Below are 26586 nucleotides of genomic sequence, written 5' to 3'. Positions count from 1 at the left end.
ACATTAAAGAGCCAAATTTGATTTTTCTTTGAGCAGCAACAAGTTCAGCCTGCACAAAATGTGCTCCAATACTTTAATTAAGAAGAGGGAGTGAGTTGAAATGAGCTCTAATCACCCAGTGCAAGTTTTCCTATTGGAAATTTCACCCGGCCACAAATAAGTTGTGTTTGTGTGCCACGAAACCACAAGAATTTATTCCACCCTCTCAATTTAATGAGAAGCTCTACGTGATGGTATTACTGTGTGAAAAGAGAGTTTTGTTCCTGGCATTTTTTATTTCTGAATAACTTTCAGATCCCAACCTCAGAATCTGTTCTTTTAACAAGCAGAAATCTTTCATGTTCCTGTGCTTAACCACAGTCTTAAAATAGGTTTGGAAAATGTTGTGGTTTAAAATGGATTTGAGTTTATTTTATTTTCCGTGCAGTATATATTAAAATATTTTTTTAAAAAGCTAAAGGAGGAAGGAGGCATTTGAGGAGAAAAAGGAAACATGAGGGGATTTTTTATTTTGGCAGCATTTAATTTCACTTCTTTAATTTCTGTGGGTTTCATTGCAGCAGTGGCTTTATCTCCACTGCAAAATAAATACAAAAATGGGGAGAGTTTTTAATTGGTCTGCTTAATAGGAATTAGCTGTGGAGATAACTCAGGTCAAATTGAGGTCTGCTCTGAAAATTCACACGAATTGCCTTTCTTTGCAAGCTTTTTTATGTAAGAACATGGGGTGGGGGTTGTTTAATTTATGAAATAAATCTCAAATATCTTTTCTATGGTGCTAAAACCCCAAGCAGCCCCATCAGCACCTTGGTGTTCACCCAAATCACAGGCAGGATTGTTTTCATACCTTTCAATTTGAGGGAAATATGAGTAGTTTATGTCATCCCTGTTCATTGCAGAGATGAGAATGGGGAGATAATTGCAATTAGGTTCTTTTTGTGCTGGGTGGGAGCAGTGGGGTTTGTAGCTCACCATAAACAGCTCCAGCCCCCAGGGAGCACCAGAGGCACCACTGGCTGTGGGGAGATGTGACCCAAACCCAGCTCCTGGCCTTTGGGATCTCAAACCCAGGGAAGGCTCTTAATGCAAGACCAGGCACTGAGTTAGGCTTGAATTTCTCCTTTGGAGCTGAATAACCTCATCACTGTGCCAGTGACTCAAATCTGTGGCAAAAGAGTCAGAATCCTCCCAGGAGCTGCCCCACTGAGGTGGCAGAGAGAGAGAGGGAAGCCTGGGCTCCCTTTTTAATGGGTTCAATGTCTCCTCTGACACTTTAAGAGCTTATTTACTTATCTAAGCACACACTGCCACAAACAGGGTGGGTTATCACATAGCCATGTTTAATTACAGCCTTGGAGCTTGGAGGTGCAGGAACAAGGTGTGGGGATGGGACTGATTTTGTGAGGGTGGAACCAGTGAAGGGCATGGGAAGTATCTTCATTAATTAGAGATGGGAACAGAAATGCAGAAGGGGACTCTTCACCAGGCAGGTTTTGTTCAGTGTCCTTGTTCAGTTGTGCTCCTTTAATATAATTTCTCTGTCCCTTTTATAAAAAACCTCCATCAGAGCAGTCTGGAAGTGCTGGAAATCACCAGAGATCTATTTTTAGTGGGTGAGGTTTTTCTGCAATAATGTCCCAGGGAAAGGTGAAGCCCTTAAAGACACTTAAAAGATCTTAAAGGCACTTAAACCTTGGCAGTGCCAAGTGCTGCAGAATTGACTGGGTGGCTCTGATCTTGTGGTGTCACAAAGTGCCAGGTATTTTTAGTTCAATAAAACTTGTGTGGCTCTGCAGCTGCACACATTTCAGAAGGGTTGCTGAGCTCAGGCTCCCAGGTTTTCTTTGATTAAAATTGCCCTTTTTTTTTTGCCTCAGAACAACAAAACCACACAGTTCAGGCATGTCCAGCAGCTCACCTACAGCCTGATAGAGTGGAGATCCCAGATCCTCTCCGGGACGCTGCCCAAGGATGAACTGGCTGAGCTCAAGAAAAAAGTCACTGCCAAGATTGACTATGGCAACAGGTGAGCTCCAGACTCCACCTGCAGGGCAGAGGAGGCTCCCAAACCCCAGGGAAGGCTCTTAATGCCAAGCCAGGCTCTGAATCAGGCTGAAGTTAGGTGAAATGGCAGCTTTGAGTCGAGACATCGTGGCCACCTGGCAGGTGGAGATGGAGCAGTTGGTTCTTGGTGTGCCACAGATCTCTGTGCCTTGGCAGGAATTCTCCTCTCTTAATTCTGCTCAAATCCTGGCACAGGGGGGCCTTGCCCTTGGAGCACAGTGTGTGCCTGGGTGTGGATGTGGTGGGGAAATGCTCTGCTTTCTCAGCAGTGAGGGGCAGGATTCCACAGCCACCCCAGCCCTCAGTGCTTTGCAGTCCCCAGGACTCTCAGATCACAGTCAGCTGTGACCCAGGTCCAGTGAGCAAATTAAGAAGAAGCTTATGGCAGAGAATAACGATCAGCTGCAATCTGGGAGCTCTGTATGTACTCATCCACCTTTGAAACAAATCCATTTAAGCAGGAATAAGGGAGATGTCACTTTGGGATTGACTTGCCTGACAAATTCCTTCTCTCTTCAACGGGAAAATGGGAGGGAGCAGTTTTTTGAGACAAGAAAACCAGCAGTGAGTGAGGTTATTCCAAGGAGTTGAGCACTGGCAGTCCAGGCAGTGATTTGATCTTTGCTGCTGCCACATTCTGGCTCTTTTGTGTCTCCTGGGGCTGTCCAGGATCCTGGGTCTGGACCTGGTTGTCCGAGATGACAATGGGAACATCCTGGACCCAGATGAGACCAGCACAATCTCCCTCTTCAAGGCCCATGAAACTGCATCCAAGAGGATTGATGAGAGGATCCAGGAGGAGAAGGTACCTCTGCTGTCCCTGGTTTGCCCTCTGTGCCCACTGAGTTCTTATATTCCTCTTAATGTCGTGCTCCTCTGGCAGCAGAACTGAATTCTCCTGTTTGTTTGTAGTGGAAATATAAAATGTAATGGAAATATAAAATGTAGTGGAAATATAAAATGTAATGGAAATATAAAATGTAATGGAAATGTGGAATTGTTTGCAGTCCCTGCAGCAGAGTTTGGACCTCCGGGGACAGCCAATATTCAACTCCACACACACTTACAGCCTCTATGTGAACTTCAAGAACTTTGTCTGCAACATTGGGGAAGATGCAGAGCTGCTGATGAGCCTCTATGACCCTGACCTCTCCAAATTCATCAGGTAGGGCTTTTTTTGGAAATTCTTAAGCAATGCAGTCATCAGGGTGATCATTCATAGAAGTTAGAAAGGGAGATCCAGCAGATGTTTTCCAGTTCTGTTGGTTGCTGCCCCAGTGGGGGAAAATTAATTCAAATGACTTTGGAATGAGTTTCAGAGAGATAGGAATTCCAGGCACTGTCCCTCCTAAAGCTGGGTATTTCTTTGATCCCACATTGTCTTTTTATATTCTTAATTTTCTCTGCTGTGGCTGCAAGCCTTGGTTAAGTATTTTATTAATTGTTTCCCAGTAAATCATGGATTTAAATGATGTTTGCTGTCCAGTCAGTGCCAGTTCACATCTGAAGAGTTGGGAGGATGTGAGGAGCTTTATCAGGGAGGCAGTTCTGTGTCAGGAACCCTCTGTGTCCATCACTGCAGTTATCAGGTGTGGCCATGCAGTGGGAATTGTCCAGGGAAGCAGCTGCCAGGGCTCACCCCATCCTGCCTCCATCAGTGAGTCACTTCAGAGGCATTTTGGGATAAAAGATTGGTCAAATGTTCCTTAAAGATTAAAATGCTGTTGGGCTTTTGCCAAGAAAGGAGGATGTCGGGTGTTGATTTTTTAAAATTTAAAATTTGTCTCCCTTTCTTTGCAGTGAAAATTACCTGGTTCGTTGGGGCAGCAATGGGATGCCTAAAGAAATTGAGAAACTGAACAACCTCCAAGCAGTGTTTACTGTAAGTTCAGAGAATCCCAGAACAGGCTGGGTTGGGAGGGACCTGAATCCCACCCAGTGCCCCCCCTGCCATGGGCAGGGACAGCTCCCACTCTCCCAGGCTGCTCCAACCTGGCCTTGGGCACTTGCAGGGATCCAGGGGCAGCTTCTCTGGGAATTCCATCCCAGCCCCTCCCCACCCTCACAGGGAAGGATTTCTCCCCGTTATCCCATCTCTCCCTGCCCTCTGGCAGTGGGAAGCCATTCCCTGTGTCCTGGCACTGTCAGTGTGTCCATCCTGTCCATCCCCCTCATGGCCTCCCTCCAGATCCAGAAGGCCACGATTTTTACCTGTGTAGAACCAAACAAAACCCCTCCTGTGGTATTGAGCAGAGAGAGACACAATTCTCTCTGCCAGGATTTTTCCTGGGGAAGGCGCTGAGAAGCTCAGAGAGAAAGAGAAAACAATTCTTACCTCTGCTTGCTGCTCCTGTTTGGCACATGTGGAATGTGTTATGGAGATTGTTTACCCAAAGTGATTTGGTTACTGGACACTGGTGAAGGTTGTTTTGTTTCCTTGGCCGGTTGGGTCAGAGCTGTGTCCTGGTTGTCTCAGACAGTCATGGGTTTTTCTTTAGTATCCCTTTAGGATGTAATATGGTATAGTATAGTATAGTATAGTATAGTATAGTATAGTATAGTATAGTATAGTATAGTATAGTATAGTATAGTATAGTATTGTATTGTATAGTATTGTATTGTATAGTATTGTATTGTATAGTATTGTAGTATAGTATAGTATTGTATAGTATAGTATTGTATTGTATAGTATAGTATTGTATTGTATAGTATTGTAGTATAGTATAGTATTGTATTGTATTGTATAGTATTGTATAGTATAGTATTGTATTGTACTGTATAGTATTGTACTGTATAGTATTGTACAGTATAGCATTGTACTGTATAGCATTGTACTGTATAGCATTGTACAGTATTGTATTGTACAGTATTGTATTGTACAGTATTGTATAGTATAGTATTGTATAGTACAGTATTGTATAGTACAGTATTGTATAGTACAGTATTGTATAGTATTGTATTGTATAGTATTGTATTGTATAGTATTGTATTGTATAGTATTGTATAGTATTGTATTATATTGTATAGTATTGTATAGTACAGTATTGTATAGTACAGTATTGTATAGTACAGTATTGTATAGTGTAGTATTGTATAGTGTAGTATTGTATAGTGTAGTATTGTATAGTATAGTATTATATAGTATAGTGTTGTATAGTGTAGTATTGTATAGTATAGTATTGTATAGTATAGTGTTGTATAGTATTGTATTGTATAGTATTGTATTGTAGTATAGTATTGTATTGTATAGTACAGTATTGTAGTATAGTATTGTATAGTATTGTAGTATAGTATCTATACTATATATATACTATCTATATATAGTGCATATATACACATATATATAGTATATAGTAATTAGTATTATTACTATTTAGTATAGTATAACTATTTATTATAGTATTATAAAGTATAGCTTAATAAAGCAATTGCTCAGCCTTCTGAAATCATGGAGCCAGAGCACATTATGCCCTACCTGGGGGATCGCCCGTTTCCCCTCCCTTCTTCCCTCCCTCCCCCTCTCCTTCTTTCTTCTTTTCCCCTCAGAAGGGCATTGATGGAGGTTGATGTGAGCTCTCTTTTCAGGACTTGAGCAGCTCAGACCTGATCAGGCCCAGGATCAGCCTGGTGTGCCAGATCGTGCGTGTGGGGCACATGGAGCTGAAGGATGGCAAGAAGCACACCTGCGGGCTGCGCAGGCCCTTCGGCGTGGCAGGTGGGCACTGCCCCCCTGGGGGCACCTGCAGGGCCCAGTAAACCCCTGGGGGCACTGGGACACAGGGCTGGCAACTGGGAGCTGTGTGCTCTTAGTGCCAGCACAGCCTGGGAGCTGCCAGCGCCAGCATTGCTGCTCCAGGGTGGATAAATTGTCCCTCTGAGATCTTCGTGAAGGTGGTAGCTGGAGATCAAACACTGTCACTGCTCGCTTTTGTCACCTCCCACAAAGATAACAGGGAATAAATGGGTGGTGAAAGTCTAGGGAGCGAGGTTTAGTGGAGTTTAATCCCTTCCCCGAGCCCAGTGGTCTTTGCCATGGTTCTCACTTTGTCCCTTTGTCCCATCACACATGGAGCTGAAATCCAGATAAACCCAGACAAAACTTGCATGAGAACAGCTCCTCCCGCTCCTTGCTTGCTAGTCATACATTTAAGGTCAATATTTTTAACACCTTTAAAATAAAAGTGTTTTATGGGGGTGAAATATTTGTAAGCGGATGTGACTGTGTGTCCCAAATGGCTTTGGGGTTAAATCACATTATTCCAGATTTTTCTGGTCTTCTTTGGCTGCAGCAGACTTATCAGGGCCTTATCAGAGTGGCATTTGCTCCTCAGGACTCATAGGATAAAGCTGGAGGTTTTAAAGGAGCCTTGGTGAACCAGACTGCCAATTCTTATTTTATTCCTGGGATTTCTTATGAAGGGGCTTGCTTGAAATCCTTGGTGGAAATCAATATCCAAAGGAGCAGCATTTGAATACCAGTGGAATTTCTTTGCCTTGAAATGCCCCAGTGCCACCTGGCTTTCTCAAAGGGTATTTTATAAGAGTATTTTATCAGGGTGTATTCAGTATGTTCACACTCACTGCTATGAGCTGACAATGCACATCAATGTAAATGTGCATTTCAATTTAAAAACACATTTAAATGTGTTTTTTAAAAGGTTAAAATGAGAGTGATGCTCTCCATTGCTGTCACAGAGTCCCAGATTTTTTTGGGGTTGGAAATAACCTTAAATCCCATCCAGTTCCACCTCTGCCATGGCCAGGACTCCCTCCATTATCCTAGGTCACTCAGAGCCCTTGCTTTGAGTGACACTGGCCCAAAGTAACCCCTTGTTGTTTCCAGTCTGAGAGGGCAAAGCTCTCTCTGGGCTCTGGGCAGCTCTGAGTGATGCTCTGGTGTCGTTGCAGTGATGGACATCACTGACATCATCCATGGCAAGGTGGACGACGAGGAGAAGCAGCATTTTATCCCCTTCCAGCAGTGAGTACTGGGCTCCAGGGCTCACCCACCCTGGCCAAAGCAGGAATCCTCTGGGGAGGGGCAGATGGAGCCTGGCAGAGCCCCAGGGGCTCTACAAACAGATCAGCTGAGAGCAGGCAGCTCTTTGCAGGGAGAGGTTCCTGTCACCCTCAGGAGCCTTTGTTCCCCGTGGTTTTCATGGCTCTGTCAGAGACTCAATTACTTGGGGACTTCATCCCTGCAGCTGGAATTTCTGGGTACCTGTGGGGTGAGGAAGAGGAGCACAGAGTGAAATAATGTTGTGGGGCTGGGGAGATGTGACTTACAAAATGTTGTGGGGTTGAAAGGCAGTATTTTCAGAGAGGCTGAGCAGAGACACAGCTTTTTGTCACTGCTGTGTGGGACCTTCTGGGCCACTCCCTGCCCACATTTCTTGGTCAGTCATTGGGAAGGGGGTTCTCCCTCTTCTGGGGAAGAAATTCCAGCCCAAATGAGTTCTGCATTTCTGCACTGAGAGTTAGACTGATGTGTTTGTTCTGCCTGCTCTGATTGCTCCCTTTTTTTGGCACATCGGAGTAATGAAAATGGAGCTTGTTTGGGTAAACCCAGCCTTGTTGTTACAGCCCTAAATAGAGCAAATCATTTGCTGCAGCCATTTGTTATTACAGGGTATTTTCAGGGGAGATTTGGGTTTGTTTCCCTGCCCTTTCAGGGCCTGGAAGGATGGCTTTCCCTTTGCAGAAAAATGTTAGTCTGCTACTTGGTTTTTTTTAGGGTTTTTTTGGTTTTTTTGGTTTTTTTTTTTTTTTTTTTGTGAGTTTGATTGCTTATTTTTTATTTGTTTAGGTGTTTTTGTTTTGATTTGGGGTTTTTGTTTGTTTTTTGTTAATTGTTTTGTTTGGTTTTGGTTTGTTTTTTTTTTTTTACTTGTTTGTTTGATTCGTTTTTTGTTTTGTTGGTTTGGGATTTTTTTTCCCATTTTTCTTCTGCCCCAGTGAGGCTGAGTTCAGACTCCCAGCTGGACACCAGGGTGGGCAGCCTGTGGAGACCTCATTTCTCCCTCATTATTGGTGGTGTGGGTACAGGAGTGAAGTCAGGCTCAAGATCCAAACCTCACTAGTCTTGTTTGTGACTGGGCATGGGTTCAACCCATAGGTGTTGTCACAGCAGTCAATAATTTATATTAATTTATTATAGTATTATATAGTATAATAGTATAACTATTATACTAATAGTTATACTATTAGTATAACTATTAGTTTACCAATAGTTAATATATAACTATTAGTTTACCAATAGTTGGAAATATATAAACTATATATATAATAGTTGGAAATATATAAACTATATATATATATAAACTATATAACTATTAGTTTACCAATAGTTAATCTGCATAGAGACAGCTCTGAGGCAAACCTGAAGTCAGGGCTTAATTCCTGAGGTCAGTGTTACTTACCTTAGGCCTGAGGGATGGGCTGTGGTGCATTCCCTAGTGTGAAAGTTTCAATGGATTTTCTGCAGGTGAAGGAATGAAAATCCCCATGGAATCCTTAAAAAGCCCCACATTTATTTGTAAACCAGCCAGCTGCTGGCCAGCCCTCTCCTGTATGTTATTGGAAAAAAGGCTCCCAATATTCCCAGTTAGATTGTGCCAGGGCCAGTCTGACCCTCGCTGCTGGGCCAAAGGCAGCAACTGCGGTGTATCACCCCAGAGATACCTTGGCTTGCTGGAGATTGCAGCTGGGCACTGAACAAGTCCAGGCTTGTTGGGAACCCCGTTTACCTCAGGAGAAATGGCTTCAGGCGATGGTGAAGAGAAAAGGATGGATTCTGCTGGAGGGTTTAATGTCCAGAGGTTTATTCCATGGTTACAGAGGTCTGAACGTGAGCAACTGCTCCAACACAATCCCGGCCGCATGGTCTGATCACCTTTTTAAGCTCAGGGACAGGGGAGGGGAGGTACAGGTGAGCCACCAACCAGGTGAGAGGGGCAGGGTCTCAGGGGAAGATGACACCCAGACAGGCCAATGACCTCTGGGTACAGGGGCATCCTTTGAACTTGACCAAGCACACGAGGCCTTGCTGGAATGTTCAGCCTGATTGACAGGACTCACTCAGCATGGGGGCAAGGGGGAAGGGAGAGAGGTACAGGCACACCTGGGGAAGTGACCTGGAAGGCCAAAATGGGACATTACAGCACACCACAACAGTATGTGGTTGGTGTCAGTCTGTCCCAGTTCCTGACCCCGTTTTTGTGGTCCCCCTGGCCAGGATTGCCATGGAAACCTACATCAGGCAGCGGCAGCTGATCATGTCCCCCCTGCTCACCTCGCACGTCATCGGCGAGAACGAGCCCCTCACCTCCGTCTTCAACAAAGTCATCGCTGCCAAGGAGGTCAACCACAAGGGCCAAGGTGCAGCCTGGGGAACCCAGCCTGGGGGAGGTTCCAGGGAATAAATGGGTGGTGAAGGTCTAGGAATCAAGGTTTAGTGGAGTTTAATCCCTTCCCCAAGCCCAATGGTCTTTGCCATGATTCTCACTTTGTCCCTTTGTCCCATCACACATGGAGCTGAAATCCATATAAAACCAGACAAAACTTGCATGAGAGCAGCTCCTCGCTTGCTAGTCATACGTTTAAGGTCAATATTTTTTAACACCTTTAAAATAAAAGTGTTTTATGGGGGTGAAATATTTGTAAGTGGATGTGGCTGCGTGTCCCAAATGGCTTTGGGGTTAAATCACATTATTCCAGATTTTTCTGGTCTTCTTTGGCTCAAAGATACTCAAAATTCATCTCTGAAAGTTTGGGACTTGCTTCAGAGAATCTTCTGGCCCAGAAAAATCTTACTTAGATTCAGGGACAGGAAGGACTGGGCAAGAGAGAACCAGATGGGGACATGGAATTGTCATGAAATCACAGATTTTTTTGGAAGCACAGGCTTAAATTTCACAGGTTTGTACCTGTTTATTTTCAGTAAACAAGTGTCATCTCCCTTTCTTAGGTCTCTGGGTCTCCCTGAAGTTGCTCCCTGGGGATCTGGCTCAGGTTCAGAAGGATTTTTCCCACCTTGTAGACAGATCCACTGCAGTGGCTCGAAAAATGGGGTTCCCTGAGATCATCCTTCCTGGTAGGTCCTGTGTGCTTCTACGTTCCATGGAGTGAAAGAACCTGAAATTCTAGAATTTCTGTCACAAGAAGATTGATTTTTTAAAAAAATTATCTGAAAACTTTATATTTTTCTTCAAATTTCCTGGTTATTTTCTTATTTTTTGTCACAAGAAGTTGAAAACACGAGTTGCCTTTCTTATGGCAAAATGGTGATTTATGGAGCTTTTGGAAGAAAATGTCTCTTTAGTCAAAATAATTTTGGTTGCATATGGCTTTGACCCACCCATTCAGATTGGGTTTCACCCTAGAGAGCTCATTAAATTAAAAAGCAAAACAAAAGTACAGAGGTTTGTAGAAAGTTCATTTTAGAAGATTTTGTGTAATTTGAGACAGAGATGAAAATGGTGTGATGGGAGGTGTTGTTAATTAAAGGCTAAGAGGAAGTTAGGATAAAATGGTACCCAAAGGTGTTAAATTTTAAGCTGTCCCAGTGGGAATGAGAATTCAGCTCATTAAATCTGGGAATTGCAGGTGATGTCAGGAATGACATCTACGTCACCCTGATCCAGGGGGAGTTTGACAAAGGCAAGAAGAAAACCCCCAAGAACGTCGAGGTCACCATGTCTGTGCATGATGAGGATGGGAACCTGCAGGAGGTAGGACAGCCTCTGACACCCCCTGAAGATTTACACCCAAAATCCTCCATATTTACCTTTTTCCCCCTTCTCTGTGTTTTGTCCAAAGAAAGCCATCCACCCTGGGGCTGGCTACGAGGGAGTGTCAGAGTACAAGTCTGTGGTTTATTACCAGGTCAAGCAGCCCTGCTGGTACGAGACTGTCAAGGTATGGCTCTGTCATCACTGTGTGTCACCTGAGTCAGGAACAGCAGTGAGGCACACACAGGCTCTCTCCAGCTGGTTCATCTGAGTTTATTAGAAACCCATTCCTTTATACACCCTTCTGATATAACCTGATTGGTCATTTAATCAACACCCCAACACCATTGGTTAATTATGGAAACACCCTTACGTAAACATGAGAAAACAACTGCTCAAAACACCAGCTGCAAGATTGGTTTAATTCTTTCTCTCAGCTTCTCACAGCTTTTCCCAGAACAATTCCTGGGAAAGTGATCTGTTTCTCTGACTAAACTGTTGTATCCACAGGTCCCCCTTTTTGCTGAGAGGAGGAGGCAGGGTCTGTAATCCCCTGCAGGGCCCCTTGCAGGAAGGAGAACAGACACAGCTCAAGAGTCTCTTCAGCAATTTGCCAGTTGTTAATCAGAACCTCAATCAGATGCTGATTTAGAATCAGAGAGATTTCCAACATAAACCATCAAATTCTTTCCAATCAAGCCTTGCTGTGTATGTTTTCCTTATAAAAAGCCCTTGCTAATTGCAAGGCAGTGGCACACCTCATTAGTCTGCTCAAGGCTCAGGCAGTCTAACCTGTCACAGCCCTTGTTGGGAGTTTAGTCCAAGCATGGCTTGAAGAAAAAGGCCATGAAGCCATGCAATTGAGGAGAGAAAAGTAACAGGTAGCTGTGAAGCAGTTCCCAGCCTGACTTCTATAAACAATTAGACTCTCTCAGGCATCATTGTATAAACAATAAAGTTCTCAGGCAGTCTTCCCATAACAAGTGTAACACCCTCTCTGGGAAAAGATGGCACCCTGAGAACAGATGTGGAAGTTTTGGGAACCGTTCATATCACAATGGGAACACTGGTTTTGTTTTGTGTAAACAATCAACGGTGTAGTAAAACAAAAGGTGTGGTTAGAGTTTTCTCTGTTAGCCTATCATAAACCTGGATTTTGGAATATGCATGAAGTTCGTTAACACTGTTATTTAAGCTGACTGATCGATCAATAAATCGAGTTCGATGCATCACAGGATTGGTCGTTCTCCCCTCACTTCAACAAGCCCTTTTCCAGAAACATCAACACTGTGTTCTGCTCTGTGTGCACACCAGGGCTGATGTGGAGCAGCAGCTGCATCAGCCCTGGGATGTGCTGCAGAGGGGCTGGGGCCAGGGACAATGCTGGTTTGTGCTGTTCTCCATGCAGGTGGCCATTGCCATAGAAGAAGTCAGTCGCTGCCACCTGAGGTTCACGTTCCGTCACCGCTCGTCCCAGGAGTGTGAGTGCCAGCAAGGGAGCCCTGCAGGACTGCTCTGCTCCTCCCACTCCCACTTTGATTTCTGCTTATTCAGTGTTACAGACATTATTCTTGCTCAGTTTACTTATTCCCAGTTTGTGGCAAGCAACAAACCAAAAATAATTCAAATTTTTTGCACTCAGAATTTTGTGCTGAAACTGAAATTTTGTAAGGAGCAGCAGTTTATCCCCCTGAAAGATAATTGTCAATGTTTGTTATTGCTTTGGCTTCTCAGTGTAGGTTGTTGCTTTTCATTTATTTCCCAAAATTCACTCCAAAGTCTGGTGGGCTTCTAATGGTCTTCTAATGATAGGAGGATTTCTAATTAGGCTAATGAAAGGCTAATGAGAGCATTAGAGCCAGAAGTTCCATCAGATCACTTCAGACCCCTGAAATGAGATCAATAATGGGAGGCTCAGCCATTAAAGGCTCTCAAAGGCACCTGGTTCTGAGGGCAGTGACATCCTTCCATATCCACAGCTCACAAACCAAAATCCCAACCAAAAGTATCTGTAGAATTCTATATCAGAGGATCATTGAATTGTTAAGGTTAGAAAAGACCTGGAAGATCAAGGAGTCCAACCATTAATCTGTCCAGACAAACCACTAAAATTGTGTGTGGGAGATGCTCCAGGAGGATGTGTTTGTGTAGCTGCAGTTACCTATTAAATTAAGCTGCTGCTGAGGTTACAGGGCTGCATTTTGGGTTGTGTGGACATGAATAAGACAATGGCTAATGAAGATTCTCCTGTTTTGCAGCCAGGGATAGATCTGAGAGGGCTTTTGGCATGGCCTTTGTGAAGCTGATGAATGCAGATGGAACAACACTGCAGGATGGCAAACACAATTTGATTATTTACAAGGTAACCTGGGCATTTCCAGCCTTGTCTCGTGTTTGACTCATCAAAATTCTCTCCTGGCTGATTTTCCAAGCAGTAGAAAGCTACAAAATGTGTTTGTGGGGGGGGGGAAATCCTCCTAAACTCTGTGGCTTTGGAAATAGCTCAGTTCATTGCAGTATGGGCAATTTATCCCTGAAATTAGGAACTCAAACAATGATAGAAATGAAAAAATGTTTCAAACCCATTCTGGCTGTCACTGTGGGCCATGACCCTTCTCCCTGCTGTGTCCAACCAACAGGGTGACAACAAGAAAATGGAAGATGCCAAGAGTTATTTGACTCTTCCTTGCACCAAAACAGAGATGGAGGAGAAGGAGGCTCCCTCAGGGAAAAACCTGCACTCTCTGGCCAACTTCACCCCCACAAAGGACAGCACAAAGGACAGCTTCCAGATTGCCACTGTCATCTGCTCCACCAAACTCACCCAGAATGGTAGGGCTTGTGCTGGGGCTCTGAATTGCAGAGGGCACTTTCTCCAGGCAGCTTTTTGTGTGTGGCCAGAGAGCTTCAGCTTTCACTTTGCTGCTCATGTGTCAGTGGCAGCCCCGTCCCATCAAGCTCCCAGAATGTGTGTGCAGCCCCCAGAAACCCTTTCACACAAATACTCAATCCAGACTGCCAGTGCTCAACCCAACAAGGCTGTTGGCACATGTGGAAATGTCACCTGTCAGTGACAGTGTCTGTTCTATCAGAATTTGAAGGGTTTGGGGTTAATTGCCTTCTTTCCTCTGCCTGTTCAGAGAGCAGCAGTTGGGGCTGAGCTCTCCAGGGTGATGATGTGCATTAGCTCTGCCCTGCTGCCAAAGGGGTCAGAATGAAGAGCAGTGTGTGCCTGAGCCAGCCTGGGCTGCTCAGTGATGGGAGACTTCCAGCAGCTCTGGAAGGGCCTGTGCTGAGTGCTGCCCTTCAATAAAATTCCTGGCTTGAGATACCTGCTCTTAAAAAAACCTGCAAAATGGTCTCCAAACATGTCATCAGATGGCAGCCAGGTTATTTATATCCATAGCCAGGTTATATTTACCCATTTATAGCAGAGCTTTGCTGTTTTGCCAAGACAAAAGCAGCACCTCAAGGTAACATTCTGTACCTCAGGGTGATTGTTCTTTGTGCACTGACTAAAAATAGCCCCCAGCCTTGCTGTGGGCTCTGTGCAGCCCTTCAGGCAGCTGCAGTTGCTGATTGCTCTTGGTGTCCTTGCAGTTGACCTGCTGGGTTTGCTGAACTGGCGCTCCAACGCCCACAACATCGCCCACAACCTCAGGAAGCTCATGGAGGTGGAAGGAGGAGAAATTGTGAAGGTATTCCCAGGGATCTGAGCCTCCTTGGTGCTCACACTCTCGTGTGTCAGCCTGGTGTTGAACCCAAAAGGTGTCTGGCTAGGCTGGGAGGGCAGGTGTGAGTGCTGAGGAATGGGAGAATCATCAAGTCATGGGATGGTTTGGCTTGGAAGGGACCTTAAAATCAGCTTTTTCCACCCCCTGCCATGGACAGGGGCACCTTCCACTGTCCCAGCTTGCTCCAACCTAGCCTTGGACACTTGGACACCAGGGATGGGGTAGCCACAGCTTCTCTGGGAGCCTGTGCTCCACCTCTCATTAGTGGAATTCACCACAATTACAAAAGTTGAACATTACAGGGATCAGGGAGAGAACAGTGACTTTATTTTCCCCTTTATCCTTACGAAATAAGAGATACATCCAAAGCCTAACTTTTCATTTTCAACTCCTTTGAGAATGAGGAGAGGCTTGCTGTGAATCTGAGAGCAGAGACAGCCCAGAGATCTCACAGAATACTGTGGGGAGTGGACCTGAAATGGGGGAATTCCCACAGAAAACCTGAAGGATTTAGGAGGAAGCCTTACCTGCAGAGAGGGGTCCCAAGAGTGGATGTGCTGGGATTTTGCAAGGTGATGGTTTTATGGAGGAGCTGACCATGACATGAATGTGTCACTGTCACTGCAGACAGGCTGAGTGCAGTGTCCTGCCTGGGACAGGGCCAGGCTGCTTTGGAGAGCTCGGGATTTTCATCCTGTGGGATGAAACTAGAACAGCAAAGTGGGGCCATTTAGGGCTGAGAAGAAAGATCTTCCTTACTGTAAAGATGATCATGACAATCATGTGCATGAACACAGGGCTGGGATCCCTTCTGAGAGGTTTTGTCACGAACACAGGGCTGGGATCCCTTTTGAGGTGTTTTCTTATGGGCACAGGGCTGGGATCCCTTCTGAGAGGTTTTCTCATGAGCACAGGGCTGGGATCCCTTTTGAGGTGTTTTGTTATGGACACAGGGCTGGGATCCCTTTCAAGATGTTTTCTCATGGACACAGGGCTGGGATCCCTTCTGAGAGGTTTTGTCATGAACACAGGGCTGGGATCCCTTTTGAGGTGTTTTCTTATGGGCACAGGGCTGGGATCCCTTCTGAGATGTTTTCTCATGAGCACAGGGCTGGGATCCGTTTTGAGAGGTTTTGTTATGGACACAGGGCTGGGATTCTTTCAAGATATTTTCTCATGGGCACAGGGCTGGGATCCCTTCTGAAATGTTTTCTCAGGGACAGGATTTGCAGTTCAGCCAGGCTGGAAGGGGAGGAATGATCCAGCTCATGCTCCTGTGCAGGATGCCACAAGCAGTTGCCTTTTCCCACCTTTTACTGTTCCTTTCCCCCTCTAGTTTTTGCCAGACACCCTCGATGCACTTTTCAACATCATGATGGAAATGTCAGAAAATGAAACCTATGATTTCCTGGTGTTTGATGCCCTGGTGAGTGAATCTTCTATGGCTGCAGAGTTTGTTTTCAGCCACATTTCCAGTCTGTTCCTGGTGATTCCAATGAGCAATTGGTATTTTGCTTTAGAGATAAATGATATTTAAACACTTCTTAAGGCTTTTTTAGGAGCCAGGACTGAAATACACATCAGGTTTTTAGTAGCCACAGTGAAAAGAGTAATAAATTCCACACACACTGTGACTGTTACAACATGAATAACACTCTCTGTAGCATTAATGCTGTTGATAAAACAAAATTATAACCCAGCAAAATAAATTAGAGACTGTTCTGTTGGAGTTAGTGTGCAGCTCTGTGCATCTGTTTCCTTCTGGACTTTTGGCAGGTATTTATTATTTCTTTGATTGGAGACATCAAGTTCCAGCATTTCAACGCTGTGCTCGAGACTTACATCTACAAACACTTCAGTGCCACCCTCGCCTATGTGTGAGTATTGGCCCAGGCCTCGGGTGTCACCCAGCAGTGGCCCTGAGGGCTTTGGGGGTGACATCAGCTCTTGGTGATGGATTTCATTAGGTCATTTTTGATGATGTTAGTGGGATAAAAGCAGCAGAGAGCAGAGTTCCATCCCTTCTCTGTACTCAGGAGAGAAAGAATCCTTCTTATTGCTCCTTTTGCCCTCTAAAAATTTAATTGTGAGATTTTTTTTCTGTGAAATCAGACAGAAAAGAGTCTTCTGTCATGGATCTTGGCTTTCCTTGATCAAGCATCCCTCAGCCAAAGGTCACCACCCTTGTGGTAACAGAAGTGAAAAGTTCAAACTGAGGCCAATAGGGAGGGCAAAACCAGAAACCAAACTGCTTTTCCTCTCTGAAAATCTCCTTTTAATTTTTACTGATCCACATGAACTGGCTGTCACCCTAAAATAAACACAACTTGAATCCCCCTCTCCTGGAGTGCCTCCTTCCCTGCCCTGCCACACAACCACTGCTTCCATGTGCTTTCCTTTTCTCCTCCTGCCCCACTCTGGGAGTTCTCACTCAGGGACAGAGCCTCAGTCCCTTCCCCTGGGAGTGGGGTTTGCATCTTCCTGGGCAGCTCCTTTTAGGGCAGAGGAAAAGCAGAGCCAGAGGGTGCAATCTGTAGAGTTTCAGCCCAAGGTTTGAGGAGGAGATGGGCTGTGAGCAGGAGCCCTGGGCTGTTCCTGTGCCTGCAGTTCCTCTCTGGGGTGAGGAAGCTGGGCCTGCACAGGAACTGAGCCGTGCCTGCATTGGTTCCCTGTGGGATCTCAACACCTCAGGACTGAGGTGCAGAGTGACCGAGACCACCCTTGGGGGGCTCGGAGGTCCTGGGATGTTGCCAGAAGTGTCTGGTGGCTGGACTTTGATCCTGCACGGGAGACAACACCTGTATGAGGATGGGAGGATCTCACTGGGATAAATGGTGAAGGGATGGGTTAATTAGAGTGTGAAACACAGGGTTTAGGATTTCTGTACAGGGGGGTCTAAAGAAGTAAGATGGAGGAATTGGGGAGTGTCCTGTTCTTCTTCTTCTTCTTCTTGGCCTCCATCTTCTGTGGTGATGGTGGCACTTTGGGATTGGTTATTACTAAAAGTGCACTGGTCAATAAGGGTGAAAGGTATTGGGGAAAATAGGTAAATACCTTATACGTAGTTTTGAGTATAAAGATAAGTGACCGCCCCGGGGGCTCTCAGTGTGCTCATGGCTGGCTGCTGTGCAGACTCTGTCGGGCCGAGAGAAAATCTTTTAGATAAACAATTAATAAACACCGAGACCGAGACAAGATCTGAAGCCTCTTCTTGTCCTTTGGAGCGCGGGCTGCCCAAGGCCACCCCGGGCCTTTCCAGGTCACCCAAACAGCCGAGAAACCGACAGTTCCCCTTTTTGTTCTATTTCCAAAGGAAACTCACCAAAGTGCTGAACTGCTACGTGGGGAATGCTGAGGATTCCAGCAAGACAGAGCTGCTCTTTGCAGCCCTGAAAGCCCTGAAATACCTGTTCAGGTTCATCGTGCAGTCCCGGGTGCTGTACCTGAGGTGGGTCCAGCCTTCCCTCCCTGGGCCTCCTCTGGGAAACCCACTGGAGTTCCTTCCAGTAAATATCACTAAGGCAGATATTCTTCACCAAATCCTCTATCACTGACTCACTAACAGGATCTTTCTGCCCTTTGTCTGTGGCTGGAACAAATGAGTTGAACAAAAATTGAAATACCTGATTAAAAAAACCTTTTTGTCCCCCCTAACATGCAATAAGCAGCACATGGTAGAGCTGAAAAGGAACACAGTAGTTATTTTTATAAAATAAAACATGGAATTTCCTCCTCATTTTTGGAAACTTTAAAAAAACAATACACAGATACATCAGTCATTAAGTGAGGTGGGAGATGACACATTCTCCAGTTGGGGTAAAATCAGAGTGGTTTAACTGCAGATTCAAAAACATCTTTCCAGAGATTCACAGTGAGGGTTTGAAACCCTTTATTCATGTCCATTCTGGATTTTTTTTCCTGTTCAATACTTGGAACCCAAGCAGAATTTACTGCAGTGGCAGCCTGAAAAGTGCAGGTTTTCCCCTCTGACAGATCACAGCAGGAAATGGCTGCAAAATCTCCAATTCCATTTTTACCCCCATGGCTTTGCCAAAGGAGATGGCATGAAGATGATGTTGTTGCACAGGATGAAATCCTGACTCAGCTGCTGGATTTGTGTGTGTAACTTGGCCCTGTTGTTTGCAGTGTGTATGGAAAGAGTGAGGATGGGAATGAATTCAACGATGCAATTCGCCAGCTCTTCCTCTCCTTCAACATCCTCATGGACCGGCCCCTGGAGGAGGCTGTCAAGATCAAGGTGAGCAGAATTTCCAGGGAAAAGTGAAAAAACTTCAATTAGATCAACTGGTGCAGTTGGGAAGGGGCTGGGCCAGAAAAAGGAAGGAGAGAATTATCCATGAATCCCTTCTCTTCCATCTTTCCCACTCTGCACTGCAGATCTTGGGTGGCTGGAGGCTCTTTGGATGCATAAATTTGATTTTTTTTGTTTTAAACCAGTTCTCTGCAGTTGTCCTCGCTGGATTTCCTATGTGTATTTCATATCCTTGGTTTCTTTCTTCTTTCAGGGGGCAGCTTTAAAATATTGCCAAGCATAAATTTGATTTTTTTTCTTTTAAACCAGTTCTCTGCAGTTGTCCTCGCTGGATTTCCTATGTGTATTTCATATCCTTGGTTTCTTTCTTCTTTCAGGGGGCAGCTTTAAAATATTTGCCAAGCATCATAAATGATGTCAAACTGGTATTTGACCCCGTTGAGCTCAGGTAACTGTGTGAAGTTTGTTTGTCCTCTAAACCCAGTTTATCTGGGAGGAAGAATTTTGGAAACTTCATTAAAAACAGCCCCTCTGGTTATGATCTGATGGTGCAGATCCTGTGCATGGACTCAAGGAAGTGCTTGCTGAGCTTTAGAGGAAGTCAGTGGAGTTCAAAGGATTCTCTGCATCCCAGTTTTTCATTCTGAGAATGTCCAAGCCCAGGTTGGATGGGCTTGGAGCAACATGGGATAATGGGAAGTGTCCCTGCCCATGGCAGGGGTGGAGCTGGGTGATTTTAGGGTCCCTTACTACTCAAATCCTTGCAGGATTCTGGGATCCTTACAGGCACCTTGAGATTTTACTGAAAAACAAAATCTGAGGGCAGTGAGGTGTTGAAATCTCATGCAAGTTTCCACCAGCCAGTTCTTTGTGAATGCTCCTGAAAAGTGTGGCAAAGGCTGAGCCTTGGCTGGGAACCCAAAAGTTGTGTTTATCCAGGAAATTGTCAGCCCTGTGGGTTCCTGGTTGTGGTGCTCAGAGCTTTGCCCAGAGCTGCCCAGCCCTGTCTCCCTGTCCTGCCACAAGTGATTTGCTGGGAAGCAGCAGACAGGCAGCAAATGGCCGTGGAATTTCATTAAAGGGAATCTGGGGCTGGAGTGAGTCACTGCTGCTGATGGAAGGGGCATCTGGGAGGAGGCTGTGCCTTTGTGCTGGGCATGTGCCAGCTTCCTTCAGGCTGCTGAGTCTGTTCAAATGAGGCTTTCAAACTGCCCCTGGGTGTGAGAGCCTGTGGGATTAACCTGTGAGGGCACAGAGCAGTGGGATTAACCTGTGAGGGCACAGAGCAGTGGGATTAACCTGTGAGGGCACAGAGCAGTGGGATTAACCAGTGAGGGCACAGAGCAGTGGGATTAACCAGTGAGGGCACAGGGCAGTGGGATTAACCTGTGAGGGCACAGAGCACTGCCTGTTTAGAGGGTTTGGGATGCACCTGGTGTGTGCTGGAATAAAAGTTTCATTTAAAGAGGTTCAAGCCTGCAGTTTCTGAACACTGCTCAGTTTTACTTTCACAGAATTCACAGAATTCTGTTACTAGGTTGGAAGAGACCTTAAAGATCATTGAGTTCAACCCACACCCTAACACCTCAACAGGGCTTTAAGTCCTGTACTGAGTCCCTTGAAAATCACTCAGGGCTCTGTGGCAATGTGCCTGTTGGATGGAATTCCCAGAGGAGCTGTGGCTGTCCCATCCCTCCCAGGCTGGAGCATCCTGGGGCAGTGGGAGGTGTCCCTGCCATGGCAGGGGCTGCACTTGGGGAGCTTTCAGTCCCTTTCAACCCATCCCATTGTGGGGTGCTGTGGTTCCATGTGTGGCCCAGGTGCAGGGCAGTGTCTGTGAGGGATGGATGGGCTGGTGCTCATGCTGGTGCTGATGCTGGGTGGCAGTGCTGACCCTCTGCTCCCTCTGCCTTGCCCACAGTGTCCTCTTCAGCAAGTTCATCCAGAGCATCCCTGACAACCAGCTGGTCCGGCAGAAGCTGAACTGCCTGACCAAGATCGTGGAGAGTGACCTGTTCAAGCAGGCTGGTGAGTGGCACTGGGGAGGCTCTGGGCCTCAAAAGGAGTTCCCTGACAGTCATCAGGGGCCATCCATCATTAAATCAAGCTCTAGAAACATTCCTTGCCATGGAAACTGAGGTTTTTGCCATCCAGTCTTTATACAATGCCCAGTGTGTGGGATCCTGATCCAGGGTGGGGATTCAGGAGGGAGAAGCTGTGGGTGCTGTTTGATGGAATATACAGAATTTATAAATGAAAGGGTGGGGTTAGATGGGATAGTGGGAAGGAATTCCTTCCTGTGAGGGTGGGGAGGGGCTGGGATGGAATTCCCAGGGAGCTGTGGCTGCCCCTGGATCCCTGAAGTGCCCAAGGCCAGGCTGGAGCACCCTGGGACAGTGGGAGTTGTTCCTGCCATGGCAGGGGTGGGATGAGATGATCTTTTTGGTCCCTTCAACCCAACCCATTCTGGGATTCCATTATTCATATTCCAGATCATTTATGACTCTCCAGTCCATTTGTCATAGCTCCAGAGGCTTTAAGCAGGTTCTGGTGTCCCAGATGGAATCAGGAGCAGGACTCTCCTGTGAGGTGCCCATCCCCAGGGCATGCTGAGGCTCTGCTCTGTCCCTGTGTCCCTTTGCAGAGTGCAGAGATGCCCTCCTGCCCCTGCTCATCGATCAGCTGAGTGGGCAGCTGGATGACAACTCCAGCAAGCCCGACCACGAGGCCAGCTCCCAGCTCCTGAGCAGTGTCCTGGAGGTCCTGGACCGCAAAGATGTGGTGAGCACGAGCTCTCAGGGCTGCCAGTTCAGCTCAGTTCTTCTTTTGAGGAGTCACAGTAAAGAAACATCCTCTGCTTGTGCTTTAGTGAGTCAGAATTGTGATATTTATAGAAACTGGGATGTCTTGCTGTGCAGTTCTTTGTAAGGGCTCTGTCTGAAGACGAGCCAGGAAAGGTTGAATTAGTTGTTATCACTACTAGAAGCATTTACTTCCCTTTCTAGGGACCAAAATGTCATCTCAGCTGCTTTGGTGGCTTGTTCAGTAATTTGGAGCAAGTCAAAGAAGTATTACATGGTACAAAAATGAGGAGTTATGGAATAGGGACAACAATCACTGTTCAGCCAGAAAAATGTACTTCCCACTCTGTTCATGGGAATTGTTCTGAGTGCTTGTGAGCAGAGTGGTTCGAGCTGTTCAGAGAAGAGCTGTCAAAGCCCCAGCACGAGCTGCTGAAGCTGGGGCAGATCCATTAAGGGAATTCTCCACCCAGTGAATCCCAGAGTGTTTGAATCGATCGCTCGTGCACTTAAATCTCCTTTTTTTGCTTCCCCTAATGAAATTCAGCCCTGCCAGGGCAGTCCTCCCACACAGGGAGCTGCCGCTGGCAGGCTGTGCCTGAGGAATGGTCCCCAGTGTCCCTTGCTGGCTGTCCCCAGGGTGCCACTGCTCTGCACATCCAGCAGATGATGGAGCGGCTGCTGCGCCGGATCAACCGCACGGTGATCGGGATGAGCCGCCAGAGCCCGCACATCGTGAGAGCCCTTCCCTTCCCCACCTTCCCTGCCTTGTCTGAGGGGTTCAGTCCCTGAGAGCCCTTCCCCTTTCCCTGCCTTGTCTGAGGGGTTCAGTCCCTGAGAGCCCTTCCCCTTTCCCTGCCTCTGACAGAGGGCTTCAGTCCCTGAGAGCCCTTCCCTGCCTTGTCTGAGGGCTTCAGTCCCTGAGAGCCCTTCCCCACCTTCCCTGCCTTGTCTGAGGGCTTCAGTCCCTGAGAGCCCTTCCCACCTTCCCTGCCTCTGACAGAGGGGTTCTACCCCCTGAGAGCCCTTCCCCACCTTCCCTGCCTTGTCTGAGGGGTTGTCCCTGAGAGCCCTTCCTTGCCTTGTCTGTGGGGTTCAGTCCCTGAGAGCCCTTTCCCTGCCTTGTCTGAGGGCTTCAGTCCCTGAGAGCCCTTCCCTGCCTTGTCTGAGGGGTTCAGTCCCTGAGAGCCCTTCCCTGCCTTGTCTGAGGGGTTCCATCCCCTGAGAGCCCTTCCCCCTTCCCTGCCTCTGACAGAGGGGTTCAGTCCCTGAGAGCCCTTCCCCCTTCCCTGCCTTGTCTGAGGGGTTCAGTCCCTGAGAGCCCTTCCCTGCCTCTGACTGAGGGGTTCCATCCCCTGAGAGTCCTTCCCCACTTTCCCTGAATCTGTCTGAGGCGTTCAGTCCCTGAGAGCCCTTTCCCCCTTCCCTGCCTTGTCTGAGGGGTTCTACCCCCTGCGAGCCCTTCCTGCCTTGTCTGAGGGGGTTCAGTCCCTGAGAGCCCTTCCCTGCCTTGTCTGAGGGGTTCCATCCCCTGACAGCCCTTCCCCACCTTCTCTGTCCCCTCAGGAGCTCTGACTGAGGGGTTCCATCATCTGGGAGCCCTCCCCTCCTTCCCCAGCACTCCCTGCAGTGGGTTCATGCCCTGGGAGCTCTCACTTGCCAGCAGTTCATTCTGATGAACTCATCTCTCCCTGCCCTGCAGGGCTTCTGTGCCACCCAGCCGTGGCTCCTGGTGTTTTTCTGAGGATTAGGATTCAGGTTATCCCACTCCACTTGGAGCTGAGTCACTGGGGGGTGATTTCATTTTCTTTTGGCTCCTGTGCACAGAATTTTGTGTCAGTGCAGTGCCTGACACAGGGATCTGTGCTGCATTTTGTCACCTGGGCTCAGCAGGATGAAATGCTGGGGGATGAGACCCTTCAGGGGCATTTCTGGACTGAGGGCTGCAGGCAGCTCTGGGGTGCTTTAACTCACCCTGGAGTTCATGTACAGAAGGATGGGAAAGCCAGGAGCTGGGGATTTACCTGATTTTCGATGTGCCACCCACGAGAATTGCAGCTGGCCCTGCTAAACCTGAAAATCAGAGTCAGCTTGGAAAAGACCTGTAAGATCTGATGGAGTGGATCAATATATATATATAAAATAAAAATTCTGTGTGGGGAGGATGTGTTTCTCTTGTGACCCATGGGGAGAAAGAAAGCAATACCCAGATTTCAAACTTGAATTTTAGGAATTCTTGACTGGTTTGGAGGAGCAGTCTCAGGTTGATGGCAGGACACAGATAGGAGGATTCTGATCAGTGATATTTGATAGGTCACATTTAGAAGTTACAATGCTTAACCCAGGAGAATAACCAGGGATTTGTGGCTTTCCCTTTGCAGGGTATTTTCGTGGCCTGCATGACAGCCATCCTGAGGCAGATGGATGATTTTCCATTACAGCCATTACATCAACACTTTCAAAACCAGGCAGGACATCATTGTAAGTCAGCCTGGCTGGGCAATGAGCTCAGCCCACCCAGCAGCAGCACTCTGCTCTGCAGGGTCATTTCTCTGCTCACTTTGGGGGGAGCAAACCTCAGCAGTGGCTCCTGGTGCCACAATTTCTGGGAATTCATTCCTGTCACCCTTGCTGGGCACTGGGGGGGTTGCTGACTCAGCAGAGCCCAAGAGCAGCGTTTGTGGCATTGAAGAAAAACATCTTTCATGGGTAAAAAATGTTTGATTTGAGGCAGGAACCAGAAGAGGGAATGAAGATGGAAAAGTAAAGCATTTCATGGTCTGGCCTCTGGCTCTCACTTTGTGCCCCTGTTCTCTATATCTAATTCTTTCTCCTCCTCTGAAGTTTAATTAAATGCTTCAATCTTGCTTTAGTGGCAGCAATGCAGAAAGTTCTCAGAATGTTAAAAATTCACATCCTCAAAAACTTTGAGTGTGGAACAAGGTGAAATATTAACATTTCTGAGGGGGTTTTTCTTCTTAAAACCAGCAGATTTTCCCCCAAACTCCCTAAAATGACCCAAACTAGAATATTTAGCAGGACTGGTGCACAACACAAGAACTGTTGGAGCTTTTTTGTCCCTTTATTCCTTATTTTGCAATTGGAAGTGGCAGTTTATTGAAACACCAGCTGGGGAAGGGCCTGGAGTTGTGTTCTTCCTGGACCAAAACCCACCAGAAGGTTTGGAATTCATTTTGGGGAGCCAAGGTGATCCCCTTTTTTTCCCTGTGCAGTTGGAATTAGAGAATTTCACAGAAAATCACTTGCACAATCAGCTCTTGGGGCAGCGTGGAGCAACACAGCCATCTACAGGTCACTCCCACTTCATGTGGGTTTGGGACTGGTTTTATCTTACCCAAGTGAGAAAGGAAAGGAAAGGAAAGGAAAGGAAAGGAAAGGAAAGGAAAGGAAAGGAAGGGAAAGGAGAAAGGAAAGGAAAGGAAAGGAAAAGGAAAGGAAAGGAAAGGAAAGGAAAGGAAAGGAAAGGAAAGGAAGGAAAGGAAAGGAAGAAGGAAAGGGAAAGGAAAGGGGAAAGGAAAGGGGAAAGGAAAGGGGAAAGGAAAGGGAAAGGGAAATGAAAAAGGAAAGGAAAGGAAAAAGGAAAGGAAAGGGAAAGGGAGCCCAAATCAGGCAGATTCAGGAATTCTGGAAGTGTTCATCCAGTGAGGAGATTTTCAGGATGATCATGGGAAATAATTATTTCTAATCTGATTTTTCTACACCTTTAAATCTACAGGAGCTAACCTGCCTTTGTAGTGGTGTGGCAGTTGTTAATACCAACAGAAATTCTGTTTTACTGCAATAGCTGCTTTTATTTTTCCTGTTCTTTATCGGGTTTGTTTGTGCTGGTACTTCCAGCCCTGCCTTGGCAATCATTCCCTGTTAGTCTGGCACTTTTAGGAGTTAATTCATGTCTTCAAGGTGCCCATGTCAAGGCCAACCCTCTCATCAGGCTCTTATTTAATAAAGCCAAAAGGATTTTTACTGAGGCAGCACCAAGTGCTCCATTTCTCCATCAATATCTTGCCAATTCTTCAGCCCAAACTGTTCAGCTCAACAGATTTTTTGCTGGTGATCATTTCAAGGGGATGGCTCCTCCTGTGACCTTCTTTTGTGTCCCTCTCACATTTGAATATTAATGTGCTGCTGCAGAGAATAGAATTGATTTAAGAGCTCAGAGTGGCTTTTGGACCTGCAGAGACCACAAGGAGGAGATCAATATTCCTGATACTCCCTTCTTTTGCTCATCTCTGCTCATTTTCCTTTTTTTTTTTCTCTCTCATTCTGCAATTCAACCTTGTTTTATTCCAAGTTTGAAGTCTTGTTGGGAGGGTGCTTGTGCAAAAGTGTCTTTTCTACAATAATGTAGGATAATTCTAAATCACATCTCTGGTGTTATATTTGCTGCTTCTCCTTAACTGTTCTTAAACAGGACCAGGAAAGGTTTAACTCTAATTAGTGAGTGAAAATACATTGTAATTTCAGGCTTTCTAGACCATTCTGTTGCATGATTTGGGAACAAGCCCTGCAATATTGGTTTTGCTCTCTAATCCAGCTTGTGCACAGCTCCAGCACAGCTTAATGCAAAACAGCAAAGACAGATCTCATTAAACAGACCAACATTGTGTGCAGTTGTTTCTCCTTGTGCCACTGGATGGATGAAATGTCAGCAATAATTTCATTATTGGGCCATACCCACAGGATGAGAGCCCCCTGTTAGGCAGGGCCCTGATTGCCAATTAGCATGAGCATTAATCAGTGCACTCCCAAACATTTGCATTTCATGAGGCCACAGCAGCATCTCCCTGTGATCCCATGGGCACAACCCCACCACGTGCAGCCTGATGGGTTTTATTTCTCCCACAGGATTTCCTGATGGAAACGTTCATCATGTTCAAGGACCTGATTGGGAAGAACGTGTATGCAGCTGACTGGATGGTCATGAACATGATGCAGAGCAGGTACAGCCTTGAGTGGGGGCTAAG

At 46.4% G+C, this 26586-nt stretch overlaps 1 protein-coding gene across 1 annotated transcript in view; it reads left to right on the top strand.

Moving 5' to 3' along the window:
• Window positions 1-26562, top strand: part of LOC131094909 (dedicator of cytokinesis protein 5-like) — a gene marked incomplete at its 3' end in the record, with an annotated part of 37360 nt that extends 10798 nt beyond the window's left edge. Inside the window, 25 exon segments of the mRNA XM_058042503.1 lie at window positions 1878-2026; window positions 2734-2869; window positions 3072-3229; window positions 3865-3946; window positions 5650-5779; window positions 6973-7045; window positions 9299-9441; window positions 10031-10156; window positions 10669-10793; window positions 10882-10980; window positions 12202-12274; window positions 13052-13155; window positions 13433-13625; window positions 14394-14491; window positions 15864-15953; window positions 16304-16404; window positions 17841-17975; window positions 18674-18785; window positions 19178-19248; window positions 20722-20828; window positions 21445-21581; window positions 22241-22336; window positions 23983-24030; window positions 24032-24082; window positions 26468-26562. Of these exon segments, the coding sequence (XP_057898486.1) occupies window positions 1878-2026; window positions 2734-2869; window positions 3072-3229; window positions 3865-3946; window positions 5650-5779; window positions 6973-7045; window positions 9299-9441; window positions 10031-10156; window positions 10669-10793; window positions 10882-10980; window positions 12202-12274; window positions 13052-13155; window positions 13433-13625; window positions 14394-14491; window positions 15864-15953; window positions 16304-16404; window positions 17841-17975; window positions 18674-18785; window positions 19178-19248; window positions 20722-20828; window positions 21445-21581; window positions 22241-22336; window positions 23983-24030; window positions 24032-24082; window positions 26468-26562 (2732 nt within the window).
• Between the last annotated feature and the right edge of the window lie 24 nt (window positions 26563-26586).

This window comes from Melospiza georgiana, chromosome 31 (assembly GCF_028018845.1).
Source record: "Melospiza georgiana isolate bMelGeo1 chromosome 31, bMelGeo1.pri, whole genome shotgun sequence".
Classification (NCBI taxonomy): Eukaryota; Metazoa; Chordata; class Aves; order Passeriformes; family Passerellidae; genus Melospiza; species Melospiza georgiana.
This window is presented reverse-complemented; position numbering and strand designations above follow the sequence as displayed.